General features: G+C 35.7%; 1 protein-coding gene across 2 annotated transcripts in view; it reads right to left on the bottom strand.

Annotated features, from left to right (window-relative positions):
- OLA1 (Obg like ATPase 1) overlaps positions 1-27,678 on the bottom strand; it is a 103,635-nt gene that overhangs the window by 2,951 nt on the left and 73,006 nt on the right. For both annotated transcript variants that reach the window (XM_056349018.1, XM_056349019.1), the window contains 3 exons: positions 4,572-4,712; positions 3,798-3,894; positions 1,594-1,716 (listed from right to left, as the gene is read on the bottom strand). In XM_056349018.1, the coding sequence (XP_056204993.1) occupies positions 1,594-1,716; positions 3,798-3,894; positions 4,572-4,712 (361 nt within the window). The remainder of the gene's footprint in view (positions 1-1,593; positions 1,717-3,797; positions 3,895-4,571; positions 4,713-27,678) is intronic.

Below are 27,678 nucleotides of genomic sequence, written 5' to 3'. Positions count from 1 at the left end.
ATTAAATATAATTTGAACATGGAAGCTTGATGTCTAGAATCTCACACTGAAAAGCAAATAAAAATACACAAACAAAATACTTATAGATTAATTTAGTAGGTACTAACTGATGCAGCTTCCCAGGGTAAACGCTCAGATTTGACCATCAAAAACTGTTGCTGGCAAAATTTGAATCTTGGTTACATAAAGTGGTTTCTGACTGCGCAATATTAGATTTATTTATAGCTGTGGTTTCGCTTTACAACTACAACTCTACTTCCCTTTTCATAAGGCAGTTCACATGCCGCAACGAACCAATTATACTGGGATTTTTTTCCCTCACTTCCTGGGGTTCAAACAAACCTATTAAAGTCCTGCTGCTCGGTATGATCTTCCTTAGTGATACCACTGAGGAAAAGCTGAATTTGAAATCAGAGTTTTGCATACCTTTCAAGCTATCAAATAGCAAACAATAAAGCTGAACCTTTTAAATTCTTTAACACATTCTAGTGTGTAGGAACCTTCAAATACTGAGAGTAATTAAATCAAACCAATGTGCTTGTAATTGCAGTTTTATAATATACAAATCTTAATAAAACATTGAAAATGCCAAATGAGAAATCAATGTGTATGAAATAAAGGGAAGTTTCTCTGCTTAATGAAGGTGGAAATAATGCAGTAGCAATGCAAAGAACACTTTTTCTTAGGACATTTATTTGCCATGTACAAGTTCATTTCATGTTTAATAACTTCAAATCAGATATAATTTGTCAGCTATAAGAAGGGCACAACTTTAGGCACCCAATCAGTCTCTGCCCTCTAGTGTTGAGAAAGCAGATAAAGCTCTTTTTAACAGAAGTATCACTACAAAGAAACGTGAGCTCAAGAAAAAAGTTTTTCATTAAATATCTTCACTGCCTATTCAGTAGACAGCAACTAGGAAACTTCACAATGTAATATATTTTCGTGGACTACTGACAACCATTACTGGCACCCTGAACAATCAAAGTAAGGCATGGCATTTTTGAGTAAGACATCAAAGGGCAATTGAATTAAATACTGATATGGTAAATTTTAAGGTTCTAATTATGCCTATCAGAGCCTAGGACTGGAATCCACTAATCCATGTGTGTGTAAAGTACATTTTCATAACATAATATTTTCTTAACCATTTGCATCTGACATTTGTAAGATCTTCACTGCAAACTCAAAAAAAGATGACATTATTAGAAGATTTTCTGTGTTTGTGTTTCCTTTAAGAGGTGATTCAAAAATCTGCTATCTCATCTTAAAAATCCAATTTTTCAAAACAAAGTTCATTTTAAAGCTTATTAAATTCTGAACACTAGCATGCAAAGAGAGAAAAAAAAATTAGCATAGCATTTGGTCTTGGTGTTGACATAAACTGTCATATCTTAGATACTGAAATAGTTGCATTCCTGTTCAGTAAGTTGGTGCATTTGAACTCTTTCTTAAATAAAAGATGAAAACAGATTTTGGTCTATTGCTAGAGGTGACTTAAGAATCACTTAGCATCAAGAACTTCTTCCCATGGAAAGAATGGAAAAATGGCACATAATGGAGGAAGGGAGGAGAAAAAGATGGGGAGCTCACCTTGACAGCAGCTTCTGAACCTCCTTCTTTAAAATCTTCATATTTCATTACTTCAGCCATAATGAATCCCTTCTCAAAATCTGTGTGAATCTTCCCTGCTGCCTGAGGAGCCTTCGTCCCTTTCTGTCAAAGGAAAGACCGGAAGAAAATTAATTGCATTTAAGAAGACCGATTGCAGGGAAGAGGTTTCTCCTTTTTGATATCCTTTCAGGATGTGCTAAAACTTTGTTTTGTAGCAGTTAAAATGTTACGCATCCAAAATTCAATTCTCAATACTGGGACAGACAGGCGCCTTCGTCACAGATAAACCAACGGATATTAAAGGGCAGCTTTGTTTTTCCTGATAGGTATCAACAGCAGTATTGATTTTAGAAGCTATGATTGTGTTTTGTTGTGAGATTCACTTCGATCCCTAGCTCCTGACACAGACAGAAAGTGAGGAAAATAAAGATTTTTAAGTAACTTAAAAATCTGAATTATGACTTTTACTTACATCCAAATAATTTCAATTAAATGATAACATTCATTGGTGATCCATATTTATAATCAAAAATTATTTATGGAGCTCAAACCCTACATATTTGCTTATTTTTATTTCAGTCTAATATAGAACAAAATGAGTATTCTTACCAAAATGTCAACAGCTGAATCACTAAAAAATAAAAAAATCACAGGCAACTATTATAAGATAATTTAAGTTTATGCAATAGGGGAGAATGCATTATAACTGCGTGCTTTAAATTACAAGGACATACATTCTGTGCACATACAACCATGGAGAGAAATTTGAGAAATAATGGTGACCTAAAGGCTGCTTAATAAAGCATGTTAAAGTGCTAAGGAGTCTGACACTGTAAAGCACAGTTTTTACAATAAAAGATGTATTGGGTTAATATGGCTACTCACTGATGCTTACCTGACTAAATATCTTTGCACATTAAATCACAGATAGTCACAATCAGTCTTAAGACAAACCAGCTTTCAAATTTTCTAATAAAGAGCAAGCATTTCTCCTACTGAAAACAGTGGAGTTCAGAATGTGCTTTTAAAAACTGTGGCAAGAATCAGAACAACTTCTGCCTTTGTATTATTTTGGTAGCTATTTCAGGGACTTCTGCTAGCAGTTACCATATAAAACGAAATGAGATAAAAAGGCTAAAAAAATAAACGTGCTTTTAGGAAAATGAGTTTAACATCCTAAACCATACACAAACATCTGTAGCAGTATTAATACAAATACGAATTTACTAGAAATTATGTTGATTAATGAAAACAAATGAATTCCATTGAATGAAAGTAAATACAGCACTGAGATTCACTGCACAGCACTAAACACACTGATGCAAAAAATAAAAGCTCAGTGACAGATTTGCACCTCCAAAAGTTGACATTTCTGTAATTTTTAAGATAAGAGTTTATAACTACATGCATTTCAAATTGCAATTGCAATTCAAATTGCAAAAATTCAAAATATTTTTCAATGCTAATCTTTCTATTATAACATATTTACATTCAAAGGCAAACCACTACAGCTCAGCTCTTACTGTCCTCTGGGAATAAATTAGTAGATCTCTATGGCTATAATCATTCTGCATCAATATTTAAAATGCATAATATAATTTTAGGCATTACGTAAGTTCCCAGATAAACATATAAAACTACCAAAATAAATGAGGTATAAATATTAAAGTCAGTAAAAGACCTGAATTACTGCACACTGATTTTAGGGTTTTGAGCCCAACTGTGTATCCATGAGGAATATAATGATGTTATATTGCTTTTATTGCTGAAAATGTAATCCGAGCAAAGCAAAGGAGGAATGAACCATCCGCAACCCAAACAAACTTAGTGAATACAAAATGAAAAGCAACATCAATTTCACTGCAGACAAACCCAGTCACACAGATTAAGCAAGCACAATACTGGTACGTCTTATCTCTGACCACAGGAGGAGGGTAGACAGATTCTACAGGATGAAGAAATTCAGACTATGTAATAGGCAGAATCAATTGTTACCTGCCTCAATCAATGCAGCTCCACTTTCACTGTTCAGCAGCTCACAAATAATTAAAGTTATCCTGGACAAAAACCTCATCTGTAATGACTAGCTAACCGCCACCATGACAAACTTCAAAGTCAGTGATATCAATCTGAATTCAATAGTGTGGAACTGGATATAGCTGATGAATAAGTATGAATCTTACCCTGATGGTCCATGCACGCACTTCATCTGGGCCTGCAGTGAAAAAGTATTCTAGTTGGAGTGCTGCATATCCAGCCTTAATGATCTTTGCTAAAGCACTGAAAAAAAAATGAATCCAATTCATTCAACATATACACATATAACAGCTAAATCCCCCAAGTAATCAATTTACACGAAAGACATCACGCATTTTGAAGATACCAGGTCTACTTTTAAACACAGCAATAATCACAGTAGCGTTTTTCTTTGAACTCTCTTCAGAAATACTTTTTTACTGCAGAATCATAAAGGCAGTATTTTGATTTGTTTATTTGGCAGGCTACAGAAATATGGGATAAATTTAAATCACCCTATCAGGCAGCACTTTTGGTCTCATGTAATTTTCAGGACTCCAGGTCATGAAAGCATAACTGTTTGACTGAAATTTGATATTGAAACAATTTATTACAGTTCTTCAGAAAAATTATGGCAAAATTTTCTCCACCATCCCTATTCCCCATGGATGACGAAACAGTTTTGGTGATCATTCCTTCTCAAAAATATACATAACTAATACCTATGTTATAATTAAAACACTGTACAGAGATGACAGATGACAGTTAAAAACTTAATTTAAAATAAATCTTTTCACTCTGTCTCATGGTAAAGAAAGGAGAAGATTCTCTCTTTATAATGGTAATTACTCTGTCATTTATTATTCTATCAGCGCAAGCAATTAAATTACTGCAAGGAAATAGTTGATAATAAAGTGTAGGGAAAATGAATGCTAATTAACCTTTGTGTCATGTTCTCTTCCAGATACTTCTGTTTCTCCTCAGCACTCATATCTTGCAACTTGAGTTCCAAGGCCCCACTAAAAGGAATGACCAAAGCACCCGGGTCGTGCTTGTCCACCCACTCTTTAATTTTTATCAACCTGTAGACAACAAAGGGCACAACATTATCTTGTAGTGCATGCATGGCTGTACCACATTCATTATTATCAAGTAGCACATACATATTCATAAGAATTGTACGGATTTATGATGCCATCTTTTTGTGTATTGCTTTCCAAGGTCAAGGCATTAACAGGCAGCAATTGCTTCAGGTGTACTCCATTAACATTTCACTGTTTCTTGGTTTCTGTTTGGCATTTAATCTATCAGAAATAGGCATAATTTGAGACAATAACTAGGTTTTTGGTAGAGGTTAAATACTGGCAACCTAAAATACTAACTGAATAAAACTTTGTAGATCTGCGGATGTACATTTTCCTGAGACTTCCAAGAGTGGTATTTATCAAAAGCGGTAAAACGGAGGCTCTTCAGTTTTAACTGTGACTTTTTTTTTTTTTAAAGAAAAAAAACATTTCAGTGGCTACGGCAGCTATGAGCAGACAGTAAAGAACATTACACTCTACAAACTCCCAGACAGCAAGCAGCACCTTGTTTTTTCGAGCTACTGATCTTGGAGTGTGCCATAGCTAATGAATACAGGGCCGTGTTACTACTAGTTTCTCCCACCTTTCTACTATGTCCCCAGGACAAAGCTTCTAGATACTACACTACTATTATTTTAAAACAAATAATCAAATCTCCTATTCCTCTTAATCTTCAATAACTGGAAGTATCAATAATAGCTTGCTGTACATCTAGTATTTTTTTTTAGTTGAATGAAATACAAATTTAGAGTTACAGATTTATGGTGTTAGTTTTTGAATGTTCAATATCCTATTAAAATTAAGAAAATCTTTGCAGCAACAGCTGATGTTTAAACAGTCTCTAAACACAGGCATCATATTCATGACTGCAAGTACTATTTATTTTAAATTTAAGGGAGACGTTCATACATTACTTGTAAGGAGCTGAATATTATTTATAGGGCACTCTTTCTGAACAGGTATGAATGGTAAGAACGACAACTCTGTACACTCAGCAAGAAAACAAAAGAGGCATGGGAATACTTCCTGTATACTAAGAATCAAAGTACAAAATACAGTACGTTGGGTGCTGGATGTTTCAGACCTGAAGCACCCACCATACAGCACAGGGTTTTATGCTTGCTGAGTTCTTTTTCTTAGTCCTGCTAATCTCCAAGATTTAGACTAAGGTTTTAACTGCTATTATACTAAAGTGCTTTGAAACTGTGGCCTGCAAATCTTTAAATAATCAATGCAAATGTCACTTCAGAAAAAAATGAACTGAACCACAAGTTCATCAACACACATTTGTCAAAGAAAATAGCAGGGGATCAGAGCTATTATGAGATTAAGTGCATGGCCCACTGAGTAGGGTTTTAGATGGGACAAAGAATATAAAAGTTCACTCAACAGTTTTCACACGTTTGTTATATAAGGCTGGTCTTCTGTCATTTACTTATGTAAATACCCCATCAGTGGTTTTCAATCTTCATTATACTAATCTTTTTTTCCTTCAGCTATCCAATGAAAGTATAGTCTGGTATCCAGGACTGATATTGAAACAGTATTGCCTTCAGAAACATCTGAACTGAAAATCACAATTAAGGTGCATTTCTGAATATGACATGTGACATTTAACACCACTTCTAAAACTGACATTTGTAGTTAACTAATTTATTTTGGCTAACAAACTGGATATCGAAGTTCAGAGATTATAAATGCCAAACTTTTACAGAAAACATATCTAGAAATGGAATTGCTATTCGTAAGTGTACTTCCAACATCTGTGCATACATCTTTTTTATATTTTTTTAAAGAAAGTATCTAACACTGGTCTCTAGACTAATTAAATAACGTACCAGTGAAAGACAGAATGAAGCATGCAAACTTGAAAAAGTGAAACAAGCTAACGTCAAAAACTGGATTCAAATTCTGTTTGTAAATATGGTCATCATAACTAATAAACTAAGAACTATTGTGGAACAACAAGATAAGAAATAATTACTTTGGCTAAAACACCAATTCAGAATAATAATAGTCTTAGACTGTCATTTTAACAGCTTTTCTATTGAGTCCTTAGAGGGATTATTTGCATTCCTCAGGTATTCTATTGTACAATTCAGATGAATAAAGACTTACAAATCATTCCTCTACCGCCAGTGTGAGACTTTGATCCAGTGAATACACCATTGTACCTTAACTATAATTGGCAAAAAACCTGACAGTGTAGAGCATCACAAGCTTAATAACAAAGGAGAATATCTCAAAGTGTTGACAGATGATCTTCATAATGCAGGCGCAGAGCTGGTACATTTTAGCAATAAATGAGCACTGAGGTCTAAAGGTCTCTGAAGTGACTGACATCAGACCTGCTGCAGCCTCACTAAAAGAATAAGGTACTGCATCCCACTCTGTACAGACAGTCGGGTTCTCTGCCCGAGTCTTTCACTTTTGCGACTTTCAATGTCACAGGAATTACTAAAAAGTACCAAGGAATTCCCCTAATGTTGATCAAAATAGGGAAAACAAACAAAAAAAAGTAAATACTCTAATATAAATACTGATATATTTCTAAATGAAATTTTCCCCAAAGGAAAAATGCTTGACTAATAATAAAGTAATAGTTCAAGTCTGCTTTCCTGTTAGGGGTAACCAAGCATGCTAAACGGAACAAAATTCTCTTAACAAATGGCAACAATTAACACCAAAGTCTGGTTGATTTGAGCACATAATTTTTCCATGGAAATGTTGTACGTCTGTAAAAGGACAGCATTAGCACACTCATTTGGGCCTTTGTTAAGATAAGCAAATCCTGGAGTATGTCTCCATTATTTCATACTATACTTGGTGATGAATGATGAAGGGCATTGGGTGTTAGGCTGAGAGAAACAACTATTAATACTTAAGATGATCTCAATTAAAAAAACCCAACACACTAAAATGTAACAAAATTAAAAGTGAAAAAATCCCCAGTATTAGAACTGGAAGAACCAATGACCTTGATTAACAGCTGAAACTACTTTAAGAAACAAGAAAGTGCTCAAGATGAAAATCCTTCTTGACAATGTAAACTGGAAACTGTGTGAAAACAGTGTACACATTAAAAGCAATTCAAAATATCCTCCTTCCTAATCAGGTTTCTAAAAATGCCGTTATTAGTAGAATTAAAACTAAAAGCTGATTATAAAATGTAAAGCAGAAAGAAGACAGGTTTATTTTAGTACTGCTCAGTAATAACAGCGAGGGATGTCTCAGAGCACTTCTGGACATCCAACAGCCTTTTCCTATTGAGGTGGCTTGATTCTTCCCCCTGTGGAGAGGGGGGTGCCAACAGCAACTACAGAGGGTTCCTGAGCCGAAATTTGATTCTATTCGTCACAAATGGACAAAATATCCTTACTGGCAAAAAACGTAGACCCAAAGGACAGGAAGACAACTACTCATTCTGTGATGGCAAAAAGAAAATCTTAAGTAAAAACTGAATCAAAAACTCAATTAAAAAGTCAACTATGTAAAAACCTGACACAAGCCCAAACTCAAGACAAGAACAAAACCAGATCTGAACAATTTGTAAGTGAAGGCAGCACTCAAAAATCTGACCAGGGAAAACGGCCAAGAGGAATTAAGATGCTCACTTCCATCTAACACTTACTGTTGGCTTATAAGGAGATAATGAAGAACAACAGCATGTCAGCATATTTGCTACTAACTCCGAAAAAACCAAGATGTTTCCTTGCCATTAGCAGATTCCAAAATTTGACAAAGGTGTCATTTAAGAGCATTACAGTCTTTAACTCTGCATCAGCCTGGCAAGGAAAAAGTAAATGAAAGAAGCCAATGACTTCAAGTGCAGAAAGATCAGGACAACTCCTGATACTAAATCAGGATGCAGAACAGATCTTGGAGAAAGGTTTAAAAATGATGGCACTCACTGAGAAGGCCAACAAGCAAAGCGCACCAGAAAGGGGAGTTGTGCAGAAGGTACTGCCTTCACTTTGAAATGCTGATGTTTCCTGAGGCAGAAGAAACCAAAGCCTGCAGACAATCCAATAAAGAAGTACAAAAGCTGCAAAATGTACATTAACTACAAATCAATATTTGACAGTGTTTTACATGACAGATCCAGCTGGGAACAGAGAGAGTTCAGATGGAAATCACAAGTAGTGATGGAAGAGAGAAGCTGCAGAGAGAACTTAGGCTCCGTGAACAACTGCAAGGCAAGATGATCTTTAAAACTGACCCCTGAGAAGGAAAGGTGATTAGTGAAAGTATGCTTTTGTACAAGCAATACAAAAAAAAACCCAAACCATCTAACTCACGGAAAGGCAACAATTGTTTTTCTGTTCTACACCTGAAATACGAGTAGAAATCAGCAGAAACAGAACAGGATGGCAAAGCAGAAGAAAACACCAGGCAGCACCGCAAGAAGTAACAAATGTAGATGATCAAGCTAAGTGATCAAAACATACAAAATTCTGAAAAAAAATATCTACAGATAAGAGTGAGAACAAGAAGATCTAGCACTTCCAACAGGCTTTTCCTGTTGGCAGTTTTGAGCAATCCCAGGATTTTTAAAAACTTCCCTAAAACCAAACTTTGTTCCCAACTGTTGAAAAGTTTTTGGTATGTGTAGCCTAAGCCACTTTTATTTCAGTTTAAATGCATTAGTTTAACTGAGCCTATACGGACTGGGAATACACACTGCCTATTTGTTCACACTTAAAACCTGAGGTCTGTCTTTTTATTTTGAGTTTTCCTTGTAAGCCACATATTACTTCTAACTTTGAACCTTCTTCTGGACTATAACTGGTCTAAAAGTTCCTGGAAGCACACAGTACCTAATGCACTCCACGGAGCTTTCAATAATAATAATGTCTTATAAGCATTAAAAACAACTAGAGGATTAACTTACATATTTTTCAGATGATTCTCCTATTTATAAAACCCAGTATAGCATTTGCTTTTTGTGACAGCACTGCAACATTATCTCACGCTCAGTTTATAGCTTATTGTATGATCCTGCTTGACTAGCTATTCTTAATACTATATTTGCCTAGTGGATTATTTCTGCATAAAATCCTTCTCAGAAGTTGCACCCTAGCTCTTTTTTTCTTAATGATTTCTTCTATTTATTGAGATGCTCCTAAATTCTAATTTTGTTCTATATATACCTGGTCACTCCTAGTTTGGGGTCATCTAAAGATTTAACAAAAATGTTCATCATCCTGCTCATTAATGGAAATATTTAACAGTATTCAACCAGCAGCCGCTTCTGCAGATCTCATAATGAGATATTCTTCCAATCAGAAAGTGAACCACTGATAACTATGCTCTGTGTATTATCTTCCAACCAGTCTTGCACACTCAACTTCCAGTAGTTTCCATCTAGCTAATATTTCCTATCTCATTTATGAGAATGTTGAAAGGCATTGAAACCTCTAAAGGCTTAATAAAAGTCCCAATATGTAGTAAAGTATATTTTTCTACTATATGCAAGACCATTACATTTATCACAAAAAAAAATATTAATCTGACAACTTAGACAAGTAATAAATAGCTAACACGTATTTATGAAGACAACTGGGCTGCTTCTAGGTGATTAAAAACAATTGAATCTTTCCAACATTTTTCTTGAAATTAAAGGAAAATTCATTGACTTAAAAATTTTTTCTTCTTTATGGCTTCCTTTTGTCTTTTGAAGCATCACCCATTATCCACAAATTATCTAAAATGATGATGTTAGGCAACCTTTTTTTTTTTTTTTTTTTTTTAATTTTTTTTGGGCCAGGTCCCAAAACATTCTAAGAGTACCACTAGGTTTAGTTGATTTGATGGGATGGGAGACGAAAATCTAATTTACCTAAGCACCAGCACTATGTGACACAGTTCACAGGTGACGTCCTTCCTTCCCTGCTGTTCTGTTAGCATGCACAGACTCCACAAAGATCAGGTACCACTGTTCTCAGTGTGGCACATATATATAGATGAATATGAATATGTAATCTTATATAAATAAGAAACATTCACAGCCTCAGTAAGCTATCATTCCAGATTTATACAATTGACAAAGAATGGAATGGTGAAAATGATGAAACCAATGTATATAATAATTTTCTATCAAAAACCACATCTATGGAAGAAGTTAAGAATGGGAAGCAGAAAGCACAGGTACTCTGCTGTAACAGATTAACATGCTGTAACTCTTACTGCTACCTGCCTTTCTTAGGGTACCTCTTTCTTCTTGCGCTACATAAAGAGAAAGGAAGACTAAACAGGAAAACATTAAGGAATAAAGAGGTATTTTCTTCCCCACCATGACAGTTTGCATTTTATGAAGTCAGTAAATCTACAGAAGGTTTGGAACTACCTGTTACTGACCTAGTCAATCCAGTTTTAAATTGTCTGTGACATTTATGAATTGATTTCTTTATTCTCTGGTCCTGGATGGCCAGGAATAACACAGCGATCCTTAGATTTCAAAAAGCCCTCTCCCACCCCCTACCCCTCACCCCTCACCTGCAAGCACTTTCTAGTAACACTTCAGAACAAAAACACTCCCTCCACATGCTGGGCTGCTCCCTGGCCAGTAGCCTCCTCTCAGCCCCTCAGGAACTCAGAACTCCATTTATCCTGCGCATCCTGAATAAGTTCCTCGACAACCTTCCAATGTCCATATCCCCTCCAGTATTTAGTCACTGCATCCAGATGAAATCTTACAAGAGACCAACATGGAGAACCTATCTCACACATTAGATGTCACTCATCTCCCAACACAGATAGACTTGAGCCTTGAAACACACAGTGCAATAGTCCTCAACATTTTTTACCACAGTATTTTCAGGGGTTTGCAACATCTCAGGAATCTTATGACAAAATAAGTATATAAAGCATTTCACTCTACCAGATTTGGATTTCACACTTTTTAACTTCATTGTAAATTCAACTGATACTGTATCAAGAATAATAGAAGTTCCTGATCAACACTGTCATTTGCCATTTATTACAGATGAGTTTATAACTTTCCTCAACATTGTCCTTTGAAACGTAAGTAATCCCAGGCTCTCTGCCTTATGTGTGTCAAAACAAATTTTTGCAGGGCCTTGATCTTTACCACAGCCATCATCTTACATCCCCTATAATTCTGCAAAATCATCTACTAGATGGGGTGACCAGCATTGCACCTACTATTTTAGTTTACGTTGCCTCCCATATTCTAAAGGAACATTTTCATAATCTGGATGCGAGCTTCTCATCCCACTCCTCCATCTAGATGTTATGCTTGCTTTTCTGCTACCAGCTGCACATGGAGCAGGGACCCTTCCCACACCCCCCGCAGGCATTCTCAAGCTGTTCACCAACAAAAATAACCTGGCAAGAAAGCAGTTTTCAGAAGGAGGAAGTATTTTATTTCTTTCTTACCCTGCCTCCCCACCCCTTTTAAGCTGGACCAATTCACTTTTCTATGTATCCTTAAAACCACTTGTGCCACTATAACTGAAGGGTGGTGCAGGAACAGTTAAGACTGGTCAAGCCAGGAGTGCCTTAAGTTAGCCTCCCACCCAAACAAGAGCAATGCCATGAAGCCAAGTTCAATCAAGAATTTTGGTGTTTATCATTGGAGAATACTTCTATATGGCATGACTCCTGAGTAAAGATTATCCCATATGAGATCAGTTAAAAATAGATTCTTCAAGGTAGAAAACAGTATTAGTTGACGGGAGGGGAAAAGTCAAAGCAATATTCTGGAAATTCATAAGACTGCACTTATTATGCCCTCAAGACATAATTCTGTTAACAAATTGTCTAGCATAATATGGAAGTAGTATACAGTTCTCAGTTTATCTGGTCTAGAAAGCGAACGGCAGATATTTGTTGTTTAATGATATGTTAAAAATGTGTAAGGACATAACACTTCAATTACAACTTTATACTACTGACAATTTTTGAACATATTTCAAATAAAGGTTTGTCTTAACTGAAATGAAACTTGTTTAGCTGTTTTGGGTTTGCAAGATGTCAGAACTGTGAAAGAAATACTACTGGATAACATGATATTACCTGTAAATCAAGTACAGACAGTTAGTAGTTAATGGACAAAATACTTCCATAACTAGGAGAAATAAAGCATGCAAATAGAAAAATCAAGATGATGACCTACAACCAAGTTTGAATTAAAGAATATCAAGATGGTAGAAAGACAGAGAGAAAGAGGTAAAATAATCCAGAATTACATTTTCTGCTAATGTATACAGAGCTCTTAGTAAGAAAAGACTTTTTCAGTACCTCATACAGCAAATTCCATCCAACAAAAGGTCAGTCAAGGTAACCCTATTTTAAACATTTCTAAGAAGCATCATTCATGAAGAATAAAGATCTTAAAAATTGATTTCTACAATATTCATTTCTGATATAATTTTCAAGACTTCAGTAATATCTCTACGCAAATCATGGTCCCCCCATTAAAGTGGTCAAAACCAATTATGACTTAAAACAATAATGAAAATGGTACTACACTGCTGCTTGTAGCACCTGCGGGTATGTGAAAGGCTTACAGTTTCTAGTTCTCCTTGGTCTGCCAATTCTAAAAATTAATTCTGTCTTAACTAACAAAAAACCAAAAAATCAACCCCCCAAAAAAAACAAACCAAAAAAGACATGGCTGTTGCTGTCAGCAGGGATCAAGCACAGTCAAGACCAAAATACTGATGAAACTGCATAACAATGCAGACTGCAACAAATCATGGACATTACATTTCACAGTTACAGGCATAACAGGCTCCACTGGCAGCACATATACTTTGGACAGAAAAGATGCCTTCAGGAAGTCGTATCTTTTTTGGTCTTTCTGCTATCATTTATAAAATGTGGAGTTTTGAAAGGTTATCTTGAAAACTGTAACAAAATAATTTAGCAAATACTGGCTCATAAATTATAGCAGGAGCAAATCTCAGTCACAAGACTTGGGTACAAAATGATGATGACTGAGAGACTACTACAGATCAGTGGAAAGAATTCCTATGCCATAGTCAGGTTTACATTACGGCATGATAGTTTTGACTTTTGTCTCTTGACAGGGCTTCTTATGCCACATTGAAAACTTAAGGGTTCTGTACCAAAAAAAAGTAGGACAATTCATATTAACACTATTTAGCAAAGTCTCACATATGTAATCCCATAAAAAAGTATAAACCATGCATAACAGAATATGTCATTAAAAAAACGTGATGCCTTAACAAGAGAAACTTTACATGAAGTGTGTGACAGGCAAAAACCATTTTAAATTTCTATTCTTTGATTCTTCCATGTACTGTGTGCACACAAGCAAACACAAGGCCATACTTACCCCCCAAAAATATGATCTACATAAAACTCCTGTGTAATGAAGTAAAACACATCCTAACAACACTTGAAATAAGACACTATAAAAAGTAATAGGGAATATACTCCACTAGTACTAATTAAAAATCCTGCAATGAGTAACAGAAATGCAGACTACAACATGTGTTAGTTTAGGCTTTTGCTAATGTCATACTACTGAATGAAACCTAAACAAACTGGGTCAGAATATTCCACACACCCCCCGTTCTCTTAATGAAATATCCTCTCCGACTCACACATGACAGAGCGAGATGCTTTCCTCGCTCCTCCAGAATTAGCCTGTGTGATCTTAATCGCAGAGCCTCTCTAGACCACAGAATTCACATGAATGCTCTCTTCCTCCCTACATCAGTTGTTAAAAACTACGTTAAGTATTAAAATTGCAAGAGTCAAATATTACTACAAGGGCACTAGATTTAAAATAATAAACCCTGTTTATTCTCCCCACTCCCTTGGACCATTACCAAGTGCGAAGTGTTATGTGATCACATGACACTACAAGCAACATTTTAAGAAACAATTTTAATGAGACTAGCAATAAGAATCGTAGAAGCTGGTGACACTGCACTATGTTGGTGGGGGGGAGGGCTGTTGATGAAGAAAAGATCAAACTTGTTATTAGGCTGGAATATGCTACTCAATAAATCAGAAATTAACTTTGATGTTCATCCAGAGAAAGAACATCATCTAAGCTCTCAGTATAACAATGAAAGAGTTATTTAGCTGAATGGTTAATATTCAGACTATAGCATCTCAAAGAACGCAAGGCTTAATTTCAGATACCTGATATAGATACCTAATCTCACTCTGCTCCCTATATAGTTAATAAAGGAAGAGGCTTTTCTGAAGGCAATTCAGAGCACTTAAATTAGGGCTTCTGTTCTCACTTTTTTCTTAAAGCACCGTACCATAGGCTGCTTTAGAAACTAACCCTGACCTTAAGTGCCTAAGATGCTTACGTAAAATTATGTGGTGTGCCTCAGTCTTACCTCCTGCTGATACATTTCCCCAAAATAGTGTCTAATAAATACAACAGCATACACTGTACTGTCATATGAATGTGTTCATGTCCAAGTAAAGCACTAAATGAGTCACAGATCTTCACAGTGTGCAGAGATGCCTTGTATGAAACACACTTCACTAATTTGAAAAGCTGTCACAAAAACGTTCAATTCTACAGACACAGTCTGTTTACCTGTCTAAACTATGGTGAAATGAAAAAAATTAATATCTGAATCACCTACTAAAGCATATTTCTCCTAGGGGAACACTAACTTTGATTTATATTTTTTTTTCAGAAGCAGGTATAAGTATCTGGATCAGTGTCTGAAATTACGCTCCATTTATCTGATGGACTGTGAAGGATCTGTTAGACATGAAGATTTTGATGGCTGAAAATGGAATGACAGAAGTAAATTTCTGTCAGAAATAAATACTCGCATTCTGTGGGTGGGTGTGTACAAAACAGTTTTATTTGCAAACACAAAACTAAAATTTGATTTATTATAAAACTACTAGTTTACCTATCTTCATCTTCTTATGGATTATGGAATTAGGATGCACTCAATGCACCCAGCAATTTTAACAACAAAAAATTATTTGACTGAAAAGAAGTTCCACCTTGAAGTTACAGTGCTCTGTGCTTCATTTTACCCTTACAAACACTAGCACTAACAGCAATAGGATAAAAAAGCCAAACCTGAAATGCAAGCTACTGTAATTTCTATGACTTGGCCCAGAAACCATTTTTCAATAAAGTCGGAACATAAGCCCCAAAATATACTAATTCTTGTTCAGCCTCTTCTGAGTAAAGAAGAGGCTCCATGTGTGGTGGCATACCTGATAGTTGTCAACATAAATGAAAATGTTCATGAATAAAAAACAGGCTGTATAAAGAGCTAATTATAATATTACTATCAATTGCTAGCTTGCGCTTGCAAATCTTTCATATCATATAAATGCATTGTTTTTGACATTTCTCTGTAGCTAAACATCACATCATTTCACTTTTTTGAAGTAGTTCAAATATGCACAGGATATACTGTAAGGAATGTGGTCTGATCTACAGTTACGCTGAAAAAGGAAAAGCCTATGTCATAAACATGCATTGTCATTAAAAATTAATTTGAAACATTAATCAGCTCCCAAGTACAAAAAAACCCAAAACTAGACCTCTAACAGCCTCTATAAAATTATTTCTACTTTCTCTATATTCATCTGCACCATCCAAAGCCACAGTTGAACACGCTTCACCCAATCAAGCAAACGAAGACTAAAACAATACATATACCCAAAGCAAAGTGAAGTTGTGAATTACTCAACTTGCACCCAGATGCTTTCTCATCATTAGAAACACTGTTTATTTGCTTAACGCAATCACGCTCCTTTAGCACATGAGTTGTAAGAGACGTTTCAGTAACAAATTAAAAGCACCATTCCTATTTTAATGCTCAAAGGGATTCTTCACCTGTTTTAGACATGCCATAGAATTTAAGTTTGGAAAAGGCTGGCTCAACAGGCAAGAGCTCTAGTAAGTAATATATGGTTAAAAGCAGGCCTAACCAAAGGAAAAATACGAAAAAAATCATGTTATTCTGGGACATGACAGTCTATCCATGATTCCACCGAAAAGTCTCTTAATCAACACTTACAATGCTACTTTAGACTTAAGTTCGGTTGAGCAATGGCACCGTCAAAGAAATGATCACAGAAAATATCCTTGATAAACACAAACAATTTTGTTTAAAGGAAAACAATAAAGCATGCCCTGATAAATTTATTCTTTCATTGATACGACATAGGATTTTCTATGCAGGAGAAATACATCTATAAAGTGTTTGATAGTGTGCCGTGAAGACTGCTTGTTCAGCTGGAGAAGAGGGGGAAGTGGATTCATACAGACCATGTACTAAGTAATGCACTAGATCTGTTAACATGAGAATAAATTGATTTTTAAGGATATTGTTAATCAATTTTCATAAGAATCAAACATAGGACTGATCTTGTTTAAATACATTAATGACCTTGACATAAACATTGGTTGAACATAAAGTTTACATTCGATACAAGAGCAGGAGATGTTTTCCTCAAGGAAAGTCATCATCATCATCAATTGGATATGACACAGAAGGGGGGATGACGATTAGTCTTCTTGAAAGCAACCCTAAGCCACCAAGAAAATGCAACAGGGAAAAGGCAAATGTAGCCCACAGATGCTACTGGAAACGCTTTGCTTGTTTTAACAGGATGCACTACGTCTGCATATGTGGTGTTCATGAAAGCATGTGCAGTACTATGTGCAGCTCCGGTCAGCTAAATTCAGAACAGGTCTAAGATTACCAGAGGAATGGGAGCCTCATGTAAATGACCGAGACAGAGAGAAAATTGATAATGTCTGCTTTAAATAAGTACTAGAGGTAAACACCAATTAGATAAGATACTATATAATCTACAGGACAAAGCTGCAAGAAGCACCTGTGAAATAAATCAGACATGGAAAAATGTAGGCTGGGAAGTAGCAGAACATTTTCAACCCAAGGCAGCAGTGAGGGTCTGCGAACAGGCTCCCAATACCAAGCACAAAACAATCAGCTATGTTAAAAAAAAAAACACAACAAAATTAGTTTATGAAAGTCATTATACTATGTAGCTACCAATAACTGGTTCTGTACTGAACGCAGAGGAGGGATTAGAGTAATTTAGGGATTACCATATAGTTAACAAGGAAGCACTACATTTTGTGAATTCAGAAGTACATAAAGGCTATGCAGAAATGCAAAAGCAGGGCAAAAAGGTCTCAGTCTCATACAAATCAAGTCCCCACACATTTTGTAAAAACCCATGCCTCCACTGGGGAAAAGGCACAAAGTACTCAACCACCACATATTCGATTTGGCTGGAGCTAGCCAGCTGACCAGCAGAGGTAGGCTGGCAGGCTGATCACCATGCAAAAATTCCTCTTGTGCCACATAATATGATGCTGCCTGCTGTTCAGTGTACCATGTCACTGCTTTTTAAAGAATGAGCATAAATTAGGAATTGCTGTTGAAAGGAAACAAGAATCAAACTCTTGGAAAACTGACTTCATGAGTTCTGTTCTTCCAAAATGAAACGTAATAAAGTCAAAAGCAGCCCATAAATACCACACATGGTTAACAGCACCGTTCATGAAGACAGCACAGGCGAGGCAGAAGAGGTGGCTGCAGTACTTGCATCACAGCTTGGCAGCAAGTAATTTCAAAATTTGGGAAAGGTACACATTTTTAAAATAGCACTAATAAGAACCCTGGGCTTCATTATCCTAATGAAGATGTCAAATGAAGAAAATCAAGAACATGGTTATTCAAAAACATGTGAAGATTTTAATGGGATTTTCTTACTTGGCAACACAAACAGAAATCAAAGAGAGAAGTAAGATCCAGTCCTCCATCACCAAATCTCCAGGCATGTAAAATGCCTTTAAGATAAAGCCATCCCTTGACATCTTCCAGTTTGATATCAGTATCAAGTTTTGCTTCAGAGGATGGGAATCCCATCATCAGAAGTCTCCTGTCCTACCCAACCCAACCGCATCCTCAAGAGCAAGCTTGTCCTTTGCATGGAGCAAGACAAGCCTGACTGTAAAGGAAAGGGAGCCGTTTGGTGCAGCCATGAGCAGACCACCTTTCGGGGCAGGACACGGATTCTGAAATGCATTGGTAAGCTTCATTCCAACATTTTATGACTTCAAAGTGTTTCCCATTACAACATTAAGACACTTAACATAGCTGTACATGATTTCAATTTCTAAAAAGGCAACCAATAAACATTTTAAATTCTAAACTGAATGTACCTGTTACAAACCCATTACACAAACCAATCTTCGAGCTAATGGAGCTACAGTGAGTATTTGCCCCTCAACAGACTAGAAGCTAGGAAGCAGTAAGGCGTTCTGCTGTGAGAGCTCACAGACACTTGCCAAGAGCAGAGAAACAAAACCACACAGTACCTCTGAATCTCATGCTGTGCTTTGTAAGGAGAAAAATCTACCGAGTGCAGTCTCTACTGATCCTTCCTCCTAAAATATGGCCACTTTCCCCATCCCATCGGACAGTTCTTTGCATGCTGTTGCTCAGTCTGGTTTCTTTTCCCAGCGTCATCCTCCAGTCTTCAAAGCTTTCCATCCTGGTCCAAACAGCTCTTCAGTAAGAAGCTTCCAAATGCGACTCCCTCTTACCTTAAGAGAATTTATCACCTCTTCATTCAATCTGCACCACCCTTTCACCCTGGCTTTTGGTCACTCCCACACTCCTACTTCCTTTTATCTTATTTGTGGGTTTAACAGTTCTGGTCCTGGCCAGGGACCCACCTCCTACTTAGTCTTTGTTTTTCAACATACAGAGGTACATTTGGATCAGAGGCACTTCCAAACTCCTGTTAGGTCTGCTCAATTCTTCAGTTTAGTAAAACAGCTATTTCAAAGAAAGATCCTTAGCCGCTGTGTATCTCTCAGTATTTAGCATTAAGTATTTACCACTGTAATTTCTTACATTCTTTTTAAAAAATAAATCATACAAATACTGAAATTTTAAAATTTTTTCTGCATAAATCCAATGCCTTTTTAATGATTTTTCTCACCAGAGGACAAAGTAATGACATAATAGGCTGAAATAAACTAGACTCAGGAACAAAATACTAATTTAAAAAAAGAAAGAAACAAACCAACCCTAATCCACTTTATAGTTACTTGAGTGCCAGATACGCAAAACCAATTCAATAAAGGTATCGTACCTTACCAGATACATACAGTAATATTTTTTTAAAAGAAATATTCAATAAAAGTTCTTCGGTAGAGTCTAGAAAAGCACAGAACATACAGTTGTACTTCTAGTGCCTCCGCTTATCAGATGAAATCTCTTTACCCAGCCAAAGGACAAAAAATGGGAACTTAAACAGAGCAGACTGAAACATGGCAAAGCTAACAAACATTGCGTCTTTCCTAGAAAGAGAACTTTCTCTTAGAAAAAGAGTTACTGTGTATATGCTGTACTTTTGGTACTTATCTGTGGGGCACGTGGCAAGAAATGCCAAGAGCGCAGGGGGCTTAATATTACTTAATATTCTAGTCGTAGCTGCACATGTCCTCAATTTTGCTATTTACCACAAACAAACCACAACTATACATCACATATCAATCAGAAAAAGGATACCTTTTTTTAATGTTTTAATGAAAATAATCCAAAGTATGGAACTTGACAGTGATGAGATGCCTAAAACAGAAGTATTTCTCCAGCTCTGCAGCAGTTATAAAATACTATGTAATAGTCCTTTACAGAGAAAGCATTTACTGAATTTCTGCACAACTTATATGCTGCAATTTTCAGAAAAGCACCACACTACAAACGCATTCCATTCATTCAGAAGCAACCCAGACTCAGTACTATAGAAGCTGAAGGTACTGCTCAATGCAATGATTCATAGTTTCCCTAATAGAAAGATTCAGCAGTTTTCAGTCGAGACCTTTATTCCCTCTCTGAATAAATGATGCCTGAAATTTTTATTCTTGTTCTAATGGAATTTCAATGGCCTTCACTGCAAATCTACTGGAAATTTTCGCATATTAAGTGGAAAAAATTAAATGATGTTAACCACATTTTAATGTGATTAAGGCTGACAGGGTCATTATTTCTGCTAATCACTCAGTTTAAAAAGCTCAAACAAAACTTTGTAACAGCCAGCGTTTTTTCTGTTTTCCATACATCTACTGTAGTTGAGAATTAAAGCCACTACAGACTAGGAAGCACAGTATATATCATAAAAAGGGTATCTCAAGTGTTTTCGGCAATTTGTACATGGATTTAACTATAATTAATCTCAAGATTAAAAAAAGTGGGGGAAATCAATCTTAAATACATACCCCTTTACTTCTTTTGTCTTCCTCAATCAAAAGACAAAATAGAACAAGAGGACATGTATCTCTTTCTTTGTAGCTCCTCTTTGCTAGAGAAAAAGAGAAAATATTTCTGCATGTCTGTACCATGAACCAAAAGGTATGTGTAATCACTGAAAATAATTTCTTAGGAAGGACACGTTGGGCTCTGCAATACGGAGTTCTGCTTGTTACCATTTAGGTTGGCATAAGCTGGAAAACAGGCACAAAAAAGTGAAACAGAGGCAAGTAGCAATGATGAAGAGCAAACAGTACATCATCTTCAGTGCCTTGTGGTTTCCTCTCATGGAAGATCAATGATAAAACAGAAAATTACGGAGACTGCTGCTATGGTCACTGGCTCAGCTTGAGAGCACAGCCTTACAGCCAGCTCTGCCCGCTCTTGCTCAAAAGGTTTGCCACCACCAGCAGCACCGAAACCCAACGGAGCAACTCCCCAAGATCAGTAACAGAACACAGAAGCCTTGATGATCGAAGAGGGTGGAAGGACTGAAATTTTAAAAATAGACCTAAGTTTGTCTCATTTGCCCTACCAGAGGAAGGAAGATGTTGTTTCTGGGATTTATTTTTTTGTTTCTTTCTGGGTGGGAGGAGACTGCTCAGTTTTTATTTGGCTTCGATTTTAGGCTTTTTGCAGGATTAGCATTTTCTGTAAAGACCACTACTGTAATGCTTATTGCCTGCTTAATAATTAATAACACTCTCTGTGGATCCTAATTTTTGGAGGAGCTGTACCTCTCACACAATGTTACCTCCCCCTCCTCACAAACCCAAATCTTATAGATGATTAAAAACAAGAAGGGGGGAGGGGAAGTATTTCAGCATCCAAATTCATTTTTCTATGCAAGTAACTGTGTTTATACTTAAGTTACTTTAGAAGAGAATGAAAGTGCAGACAGACTGATTCACATTGATCATTCCCATCTGGTTTAACAGATACATTTCAACCTTACTGAATCACTAAAAATAAAAACTGTATTATAGCAGCCTCTTGAATTACAAAAAACATTTTAAAAAATAGTAAACTAGATCATGAACTTCTTAACCTTACGGTACACGAAATTTATCCAAAAAATATTTTACTTCCTTCCCATTTCTTGGCAAAGTATCCGACCACATACACAGAGATTTTTATATCTGCTTCATGATTACAACAAAAAATGCTGAGAAAAAGATGGTAATTAATCATACACAAGTCTTTTCATATAAGACTTGACTTCGACCTTCATATCTAGTATGTACTGCTAACTCTGTACTTCTACGGCCAGCAGCCTTTTTCCTAAAGAACATTTACTTCCCGCCTGAATACTTTCCTTAACAAGAAAAAAAAAGTTCAATGATATTACATCATTTACTATCAAGGAACAAAGTATGTTAACATCAATATCATATTACAGCTGCAGTTTGTGATGTTCTCAAAAAGAAACATTATTGGTATTGTTGGACTTTCTAGTTTTAGTGTGAAGCCATGCACTAGTGCATCAGCTAACAACCTCACTGAATTCTTGTGCTCATCTAAGAAGGGACCCTGCTGAATGTCCTAATGCATCTTATTGTGAATCTTCAGCAAATAAAACTTCATGTATGAGCTCATGATGTGCTTTGCTGCTGGAAAGTCACAGGCTCTGTGGGAAGCTTTTTATCTTCCCAGCAGTCAGTTCTCTGAGAACATCAGTGCAGCTACTGTAGTTACCTGTAGATTACTTGTATTTTCTCACATCTGTGTCCAGCAATCTAAACCATGATGATAAAGGGTCATTAGGTTTTGAGTGAGGAAGGGGATGGACTAGACAATTTGCTCTGATAAGCTCCTTGTTGTGAGCGCTGGTTTAGAATGTGAAATGCGAGGTTATGCACATTCTCAACCAAAAAACCAGTGCTCTCAGAGCACCAATTAAAAATCATACTCAGCCCATCTTAAACTACATGAACACGTCTTACCTGAAATTTTTACAATTAATAATATTGCAATAAAATAATTCTGTCATGGTAAGAAGGACATCAACTGTCTATTAGCTACAAAAGAATTCAGCTACAATTACTAAGATAACTGCTGTTTGGAGCACAGCAAAGCAATTTCCCACAGTGGGACTTACAGTTCAATTTACCAGTTGGGCAAATATTTTGTGCTCTGCAGTGGTCTACAGAGTTAACAGTTACCTGTAACATTTGAGCAGTGTTACACTTGGGAGAAAACTTTCTTCAACCTAAACAGGTGTTTCAGCTTTATGTATTCCCATGAATACACATTTTTTCCAACCCTGTTTGAAGAACTATTTTAGGGCTTTCCAATTAACATTAAATGCAAATTTATGAAAGAGCCAATGGCTCTATTTTCCCATTCCAAGCCATTCACAATGAGGTCTCATAAGTTATAGCCTACTTGGAAGAAGGATGAGAATAAGCACAATGTCACCTATAAAATCGTGTTAGTCCTTAAGTAACTTGATGAGGTGGTAACAGGCTATTTTTCCTTACAGGGTATTCTTAATCCAGTAAAATAATAAAAAAAGATCACATGAGTTAGACAATACTGACACAAATGGAGAGACATGTACCCACAATTGGAAGAAGGCTGCATTTTCATATGTAGCAAAACCAGATTATATCATGAATACAGTACAAACCAAGAATGTTCCACTGGCAAGGTCAGTGATAGAGCTGTAAAAATCCTTTAAAATATTTATAGTGAAATTTTGTATCAAACTCCAGAGAGTACCATGGTATTATGTTAGGCAATGGACAAATACATGGAAAGACAACGGAGCCACTGAATATTTCTTGGTCAACATACAAATTGTCACAAGAAATTTAGAGACTTAAAGAGTACAAGGAATGTAACTACTACACTTCCCTCTTCTCAAAATTAAAGATTAGAATAATTACATTCAAACACTAACTCATCAACTTAAGATAGTTGAAAATGGTTTTTCTCCATTGCCCTTGCAGAGATGATGATATCCTGCTATGTTGCTTTTGAGTCTTAATTTTAAGTCAGTGAACAAAAACAGAAGACTGGTATTTTACACAAAAATTAGGTCTATTTCCAAAGTAGAAAAATAGTTACAACGCGTGCTCATTATGGCTTTTCCACCAAGATTTAAAGACAGCATTTGAAAAAGAGCTTTTTCATTTTGTCAGTTACTTTTATTTTATACATACCCATCTCCTGGTTCTGACCTCTGCAAGAGGACTAGCTATATACACCACACTTGTATATATATATTTTTTTTTATTACTACATAGCCTTTAATGAAAATGCAACATTTTGAGAACTAACATTAACAGTCTGCATCATCAGAGAAAATGAATCCTTAATAATTATTCATACACCAAGTAACTGTAAACCTAAATCATTTCAGAAGACCTGAATGTGTCAAGAACTTTGACAATTATGACTGGAGCCAGGAAACTGTAGCACTGCAGAATTTCTTATGAATTTTTCTAGTTACTTTTTATAAATGCTGTCCCAGATGACAGCTTAATGTGTACCACATGCAATATTTATTCTTCTTCAGTGTCAGACTGTCTAGCCATCCAAGGGAATACAAAGAATGTCACTTATTAGGATAAAAGCACAAGGAAGGTAATCAAGGACATATGTAACATCAGCCAATCATGCCCTATTTCAACATCCTATTCCATTCATAACAGTTCAACAATTATTTGCTTACTGATCACTTGCTTTCAGGCTGTTTGTGTTCCCCGTAATGGTGGTTTGCATTTATTTTGCTCTTTAGAATTGGACACTTGCTGTGCCATGCATGTTTGTCAAAACTTTGTATCTTCTGTCAGAAACAGCTTTAGCGTATCTGTTTGTCAGAAATCACTAATAGAACAATCTAGTTACGTTCTATGTCAATACGATACTAATATAACTAGAAATCAGAAACAAAAGGCTATCACACAACCACACAATACTGCAAGACAGGCAACTAAAACCATGTTTCTGTTTAATATACTTCAAGCACGCTGCTGTATCTTTATGGAAAACCTCACACAGAAAACAGCCTTTGACCAGAATGGAAAAATATACTGTCTAAGCACAAAGTCATTAACCTTGTCTTTTAAGCTTGAATAACTGAATTCCTTACTAGTTCTCCATGTCTCTTCACCACATTTTTATTTATTTATTTACTTGCAGACATCTTATCTGCTGATTCCAACCTATCTGATGGACCAAGTTATAAAAAAGCATTAATTCATAAAGACAAGTAGAGACAGGCAGATAGAGGGAGCCAAAGACAAACATTTAGCCTCCATAAAGTTATTTTTAAATAATAATATTTTTTTAAATACTATGGGAAACTGAACATGCATGCACACATACGCACACTTCATTAATTTGAGTATCCCGGGACATAAAGATTTTATTAAATAAAAATAGGTATGGATTTAATGAGCCTCTGAAATAAAACAAGCTGGAAGAACCATCACATGTTTTAGATAGACCACATTGTGCAGGTTCTCGATGTATTAGGTGTAAGTTTTTTTTTTTTAAATAAAAACCATTTGTTTAGATTTAAATATATTTTCACTTCAGAAGTGTAATACTGTGCCAGTGCATGAGAAAAAGAGTGAAACTGATATACAGTGAAACTGATAAACGCATTTTCATTGTTCAATTCCATGAAGTACAAAACTAGCACATGTAATTACTCACTTTCAAATATTTATCTTCTAAACATCTCTTCAGGCTTTAGAAACTATTGCCAGAGCACCGGAAATCCAAAACATTATTTTACTTAACTTCTCCCCAAATTAACAATAATTAAAGTCAAACATTGTAATAAAGGATAATAAGATACCCATACCAAATGTCTTGTTTGACAGTTCTTCCATGAAACATACATAACCTATGAACTTTCCTCTGCAATTTAAACATGAAGAAGCATCTATTCCTTCTTTCAAAACAAAGACACATAGTTCTATTAATTGTAAAACTACTGACTATCAGCATTTGAACATCTGGCATTAATATTAGTCATTAGAAGAAACTCAAGTTGAAAAATAAAACACTCTGCCAAAACTTGAGAAGGTGAGTAATCTTTCTTGGGAAAAACAAGCAGTTAAATGAAAATAGATTTCCATATACTCAATACTTAAAATTGAGCTGTAAATAACCATAACATTAAAATAAATAAAATGCAACAGATTTTCAATATAATTATCAATGAAAAATTTGTCTGTAAATTGTGAAACAAAGAATTTACCTCAAAGCAAAAGTAAACTTGAAAAATGCCTGCCAAAGTCACACAATATTTCCAATTGTATAAAGGAATCTTAATTCTTAAACATCATTTTCCTATTTATAATAAATTATTTTTCATTGGCTGATATTCCCATTTAGCCCCTATTTGTAGGAAACGGAACAGTCCATACAATATTCCCTCAGAGAACACATGCTGCAGGACTATTCATGAAGAACAATTTTAAGATGAGTATTGTTCCCAGACTCCATAAATATCCCAAATATCAACTGCAGTGAAATAAAGAATAGTAGGTGAAATAAAATTAACTTCAACTACGAGAACTTAGATTAACAGAACTCTGTAGCATGTGATAGCAAGAAATGATTCAAGACATGGTCCGGACAGAGAAATTCAGTAAGTAGAACTTTAGAGGTAAGTACATGTACTTTTTTGTGAATCAGATTCCTTTCATAATCTGCCAGTCAGTATTAGCGTAAGTTACTTATTAATTTGGACATTGTTTAAGAGATACTATTATAGTGATACTGATTTCAATGCTCCATCAAAATTTCCCCATACAGATGTTTTTGAAAAAGTAACACAAGTAATTGTCTTGTATTTTCAGAAAATGAAGACAGATTTTTAGAAGGTTTTTTGGCTTAAAAAAAATTCTAAAATGAAAGCTCACCTGCCAGTTATTACAACTGTTGATGTGTCTACCATCAGAACAAAAACCTGTTTTTCCTCTCAAAAACCACAGGTTACATGCAGCAAGGAGGTACTAGATCCTAACACAGAGAAGGAGCTACCTGCAGCTCCCACCACACTAAGTGAGATCACAGCCACCCATCTCTACTGCCATTCAACAGCCTTCCTCTCCATCTTCCAGATTCTCAATAGGACCCACATAGTAACAGCTGCTGATTTTTAAACACCATGTCAGATACAATAATAATGACCCAACACACACTAAAAGCCGGGGACTCTACCCATAGCATCTATTTTCCCCTCGTTTTGAAAGAGTAATTTATTTGCTTTATGAACTATGCACTACTTCTGTTTCTGTGTTGTCTAGTTGACAAAGATAGGCTAACAATGCTCATTCATTCTGAAAGTCACAGGGCTCAACACATTAATAATAATAATTAATAACAACTAAATTAATATACAATAATTAAGACTAAACAACAAGAATCAAGAATAATAACCTCTTGCATAATTCTCTATTAGCTGATTTTAAAGCAAATAAGGGCAAAACCCTTCTTTATTTAAAAAAATATAAATCCTGCCTTCTAGGATAAAACCTGCTTGTTAATGGGAAATATTCAAGTTATTCTTTGAGCTCATTAACTAAACCATGGCATATGTAGAGCACTCTCTACCTGTCTTTCCCTGTCAAAATTCTTGTGAAGTTCAAGTAAGTAGAAAAAGTTAACTTGATTCAGCTACAGCATATTAGCAGATAGCATTTTAACTGCAACAAAAG

The sequence above is a fragment of the Falco biarmicus genome, chromosome 8, assembly GCF_023638135.1.
Source record: "Falco biarmicus isolate bFalBia1 chromosome 8, bFalBia1.pri, whole genome shotgun sequence".
In the NCBI taxonomy this organism is placed as follows: domain Eukaryota; kingdom Metazoa; phylum Chordata; class Aves; order Falconiformes; family Falconidae; genus Falco; species Falco biarmicus.
This window is presented reverse-complemented; position numbering and strand designations above follow the sequence as displayed.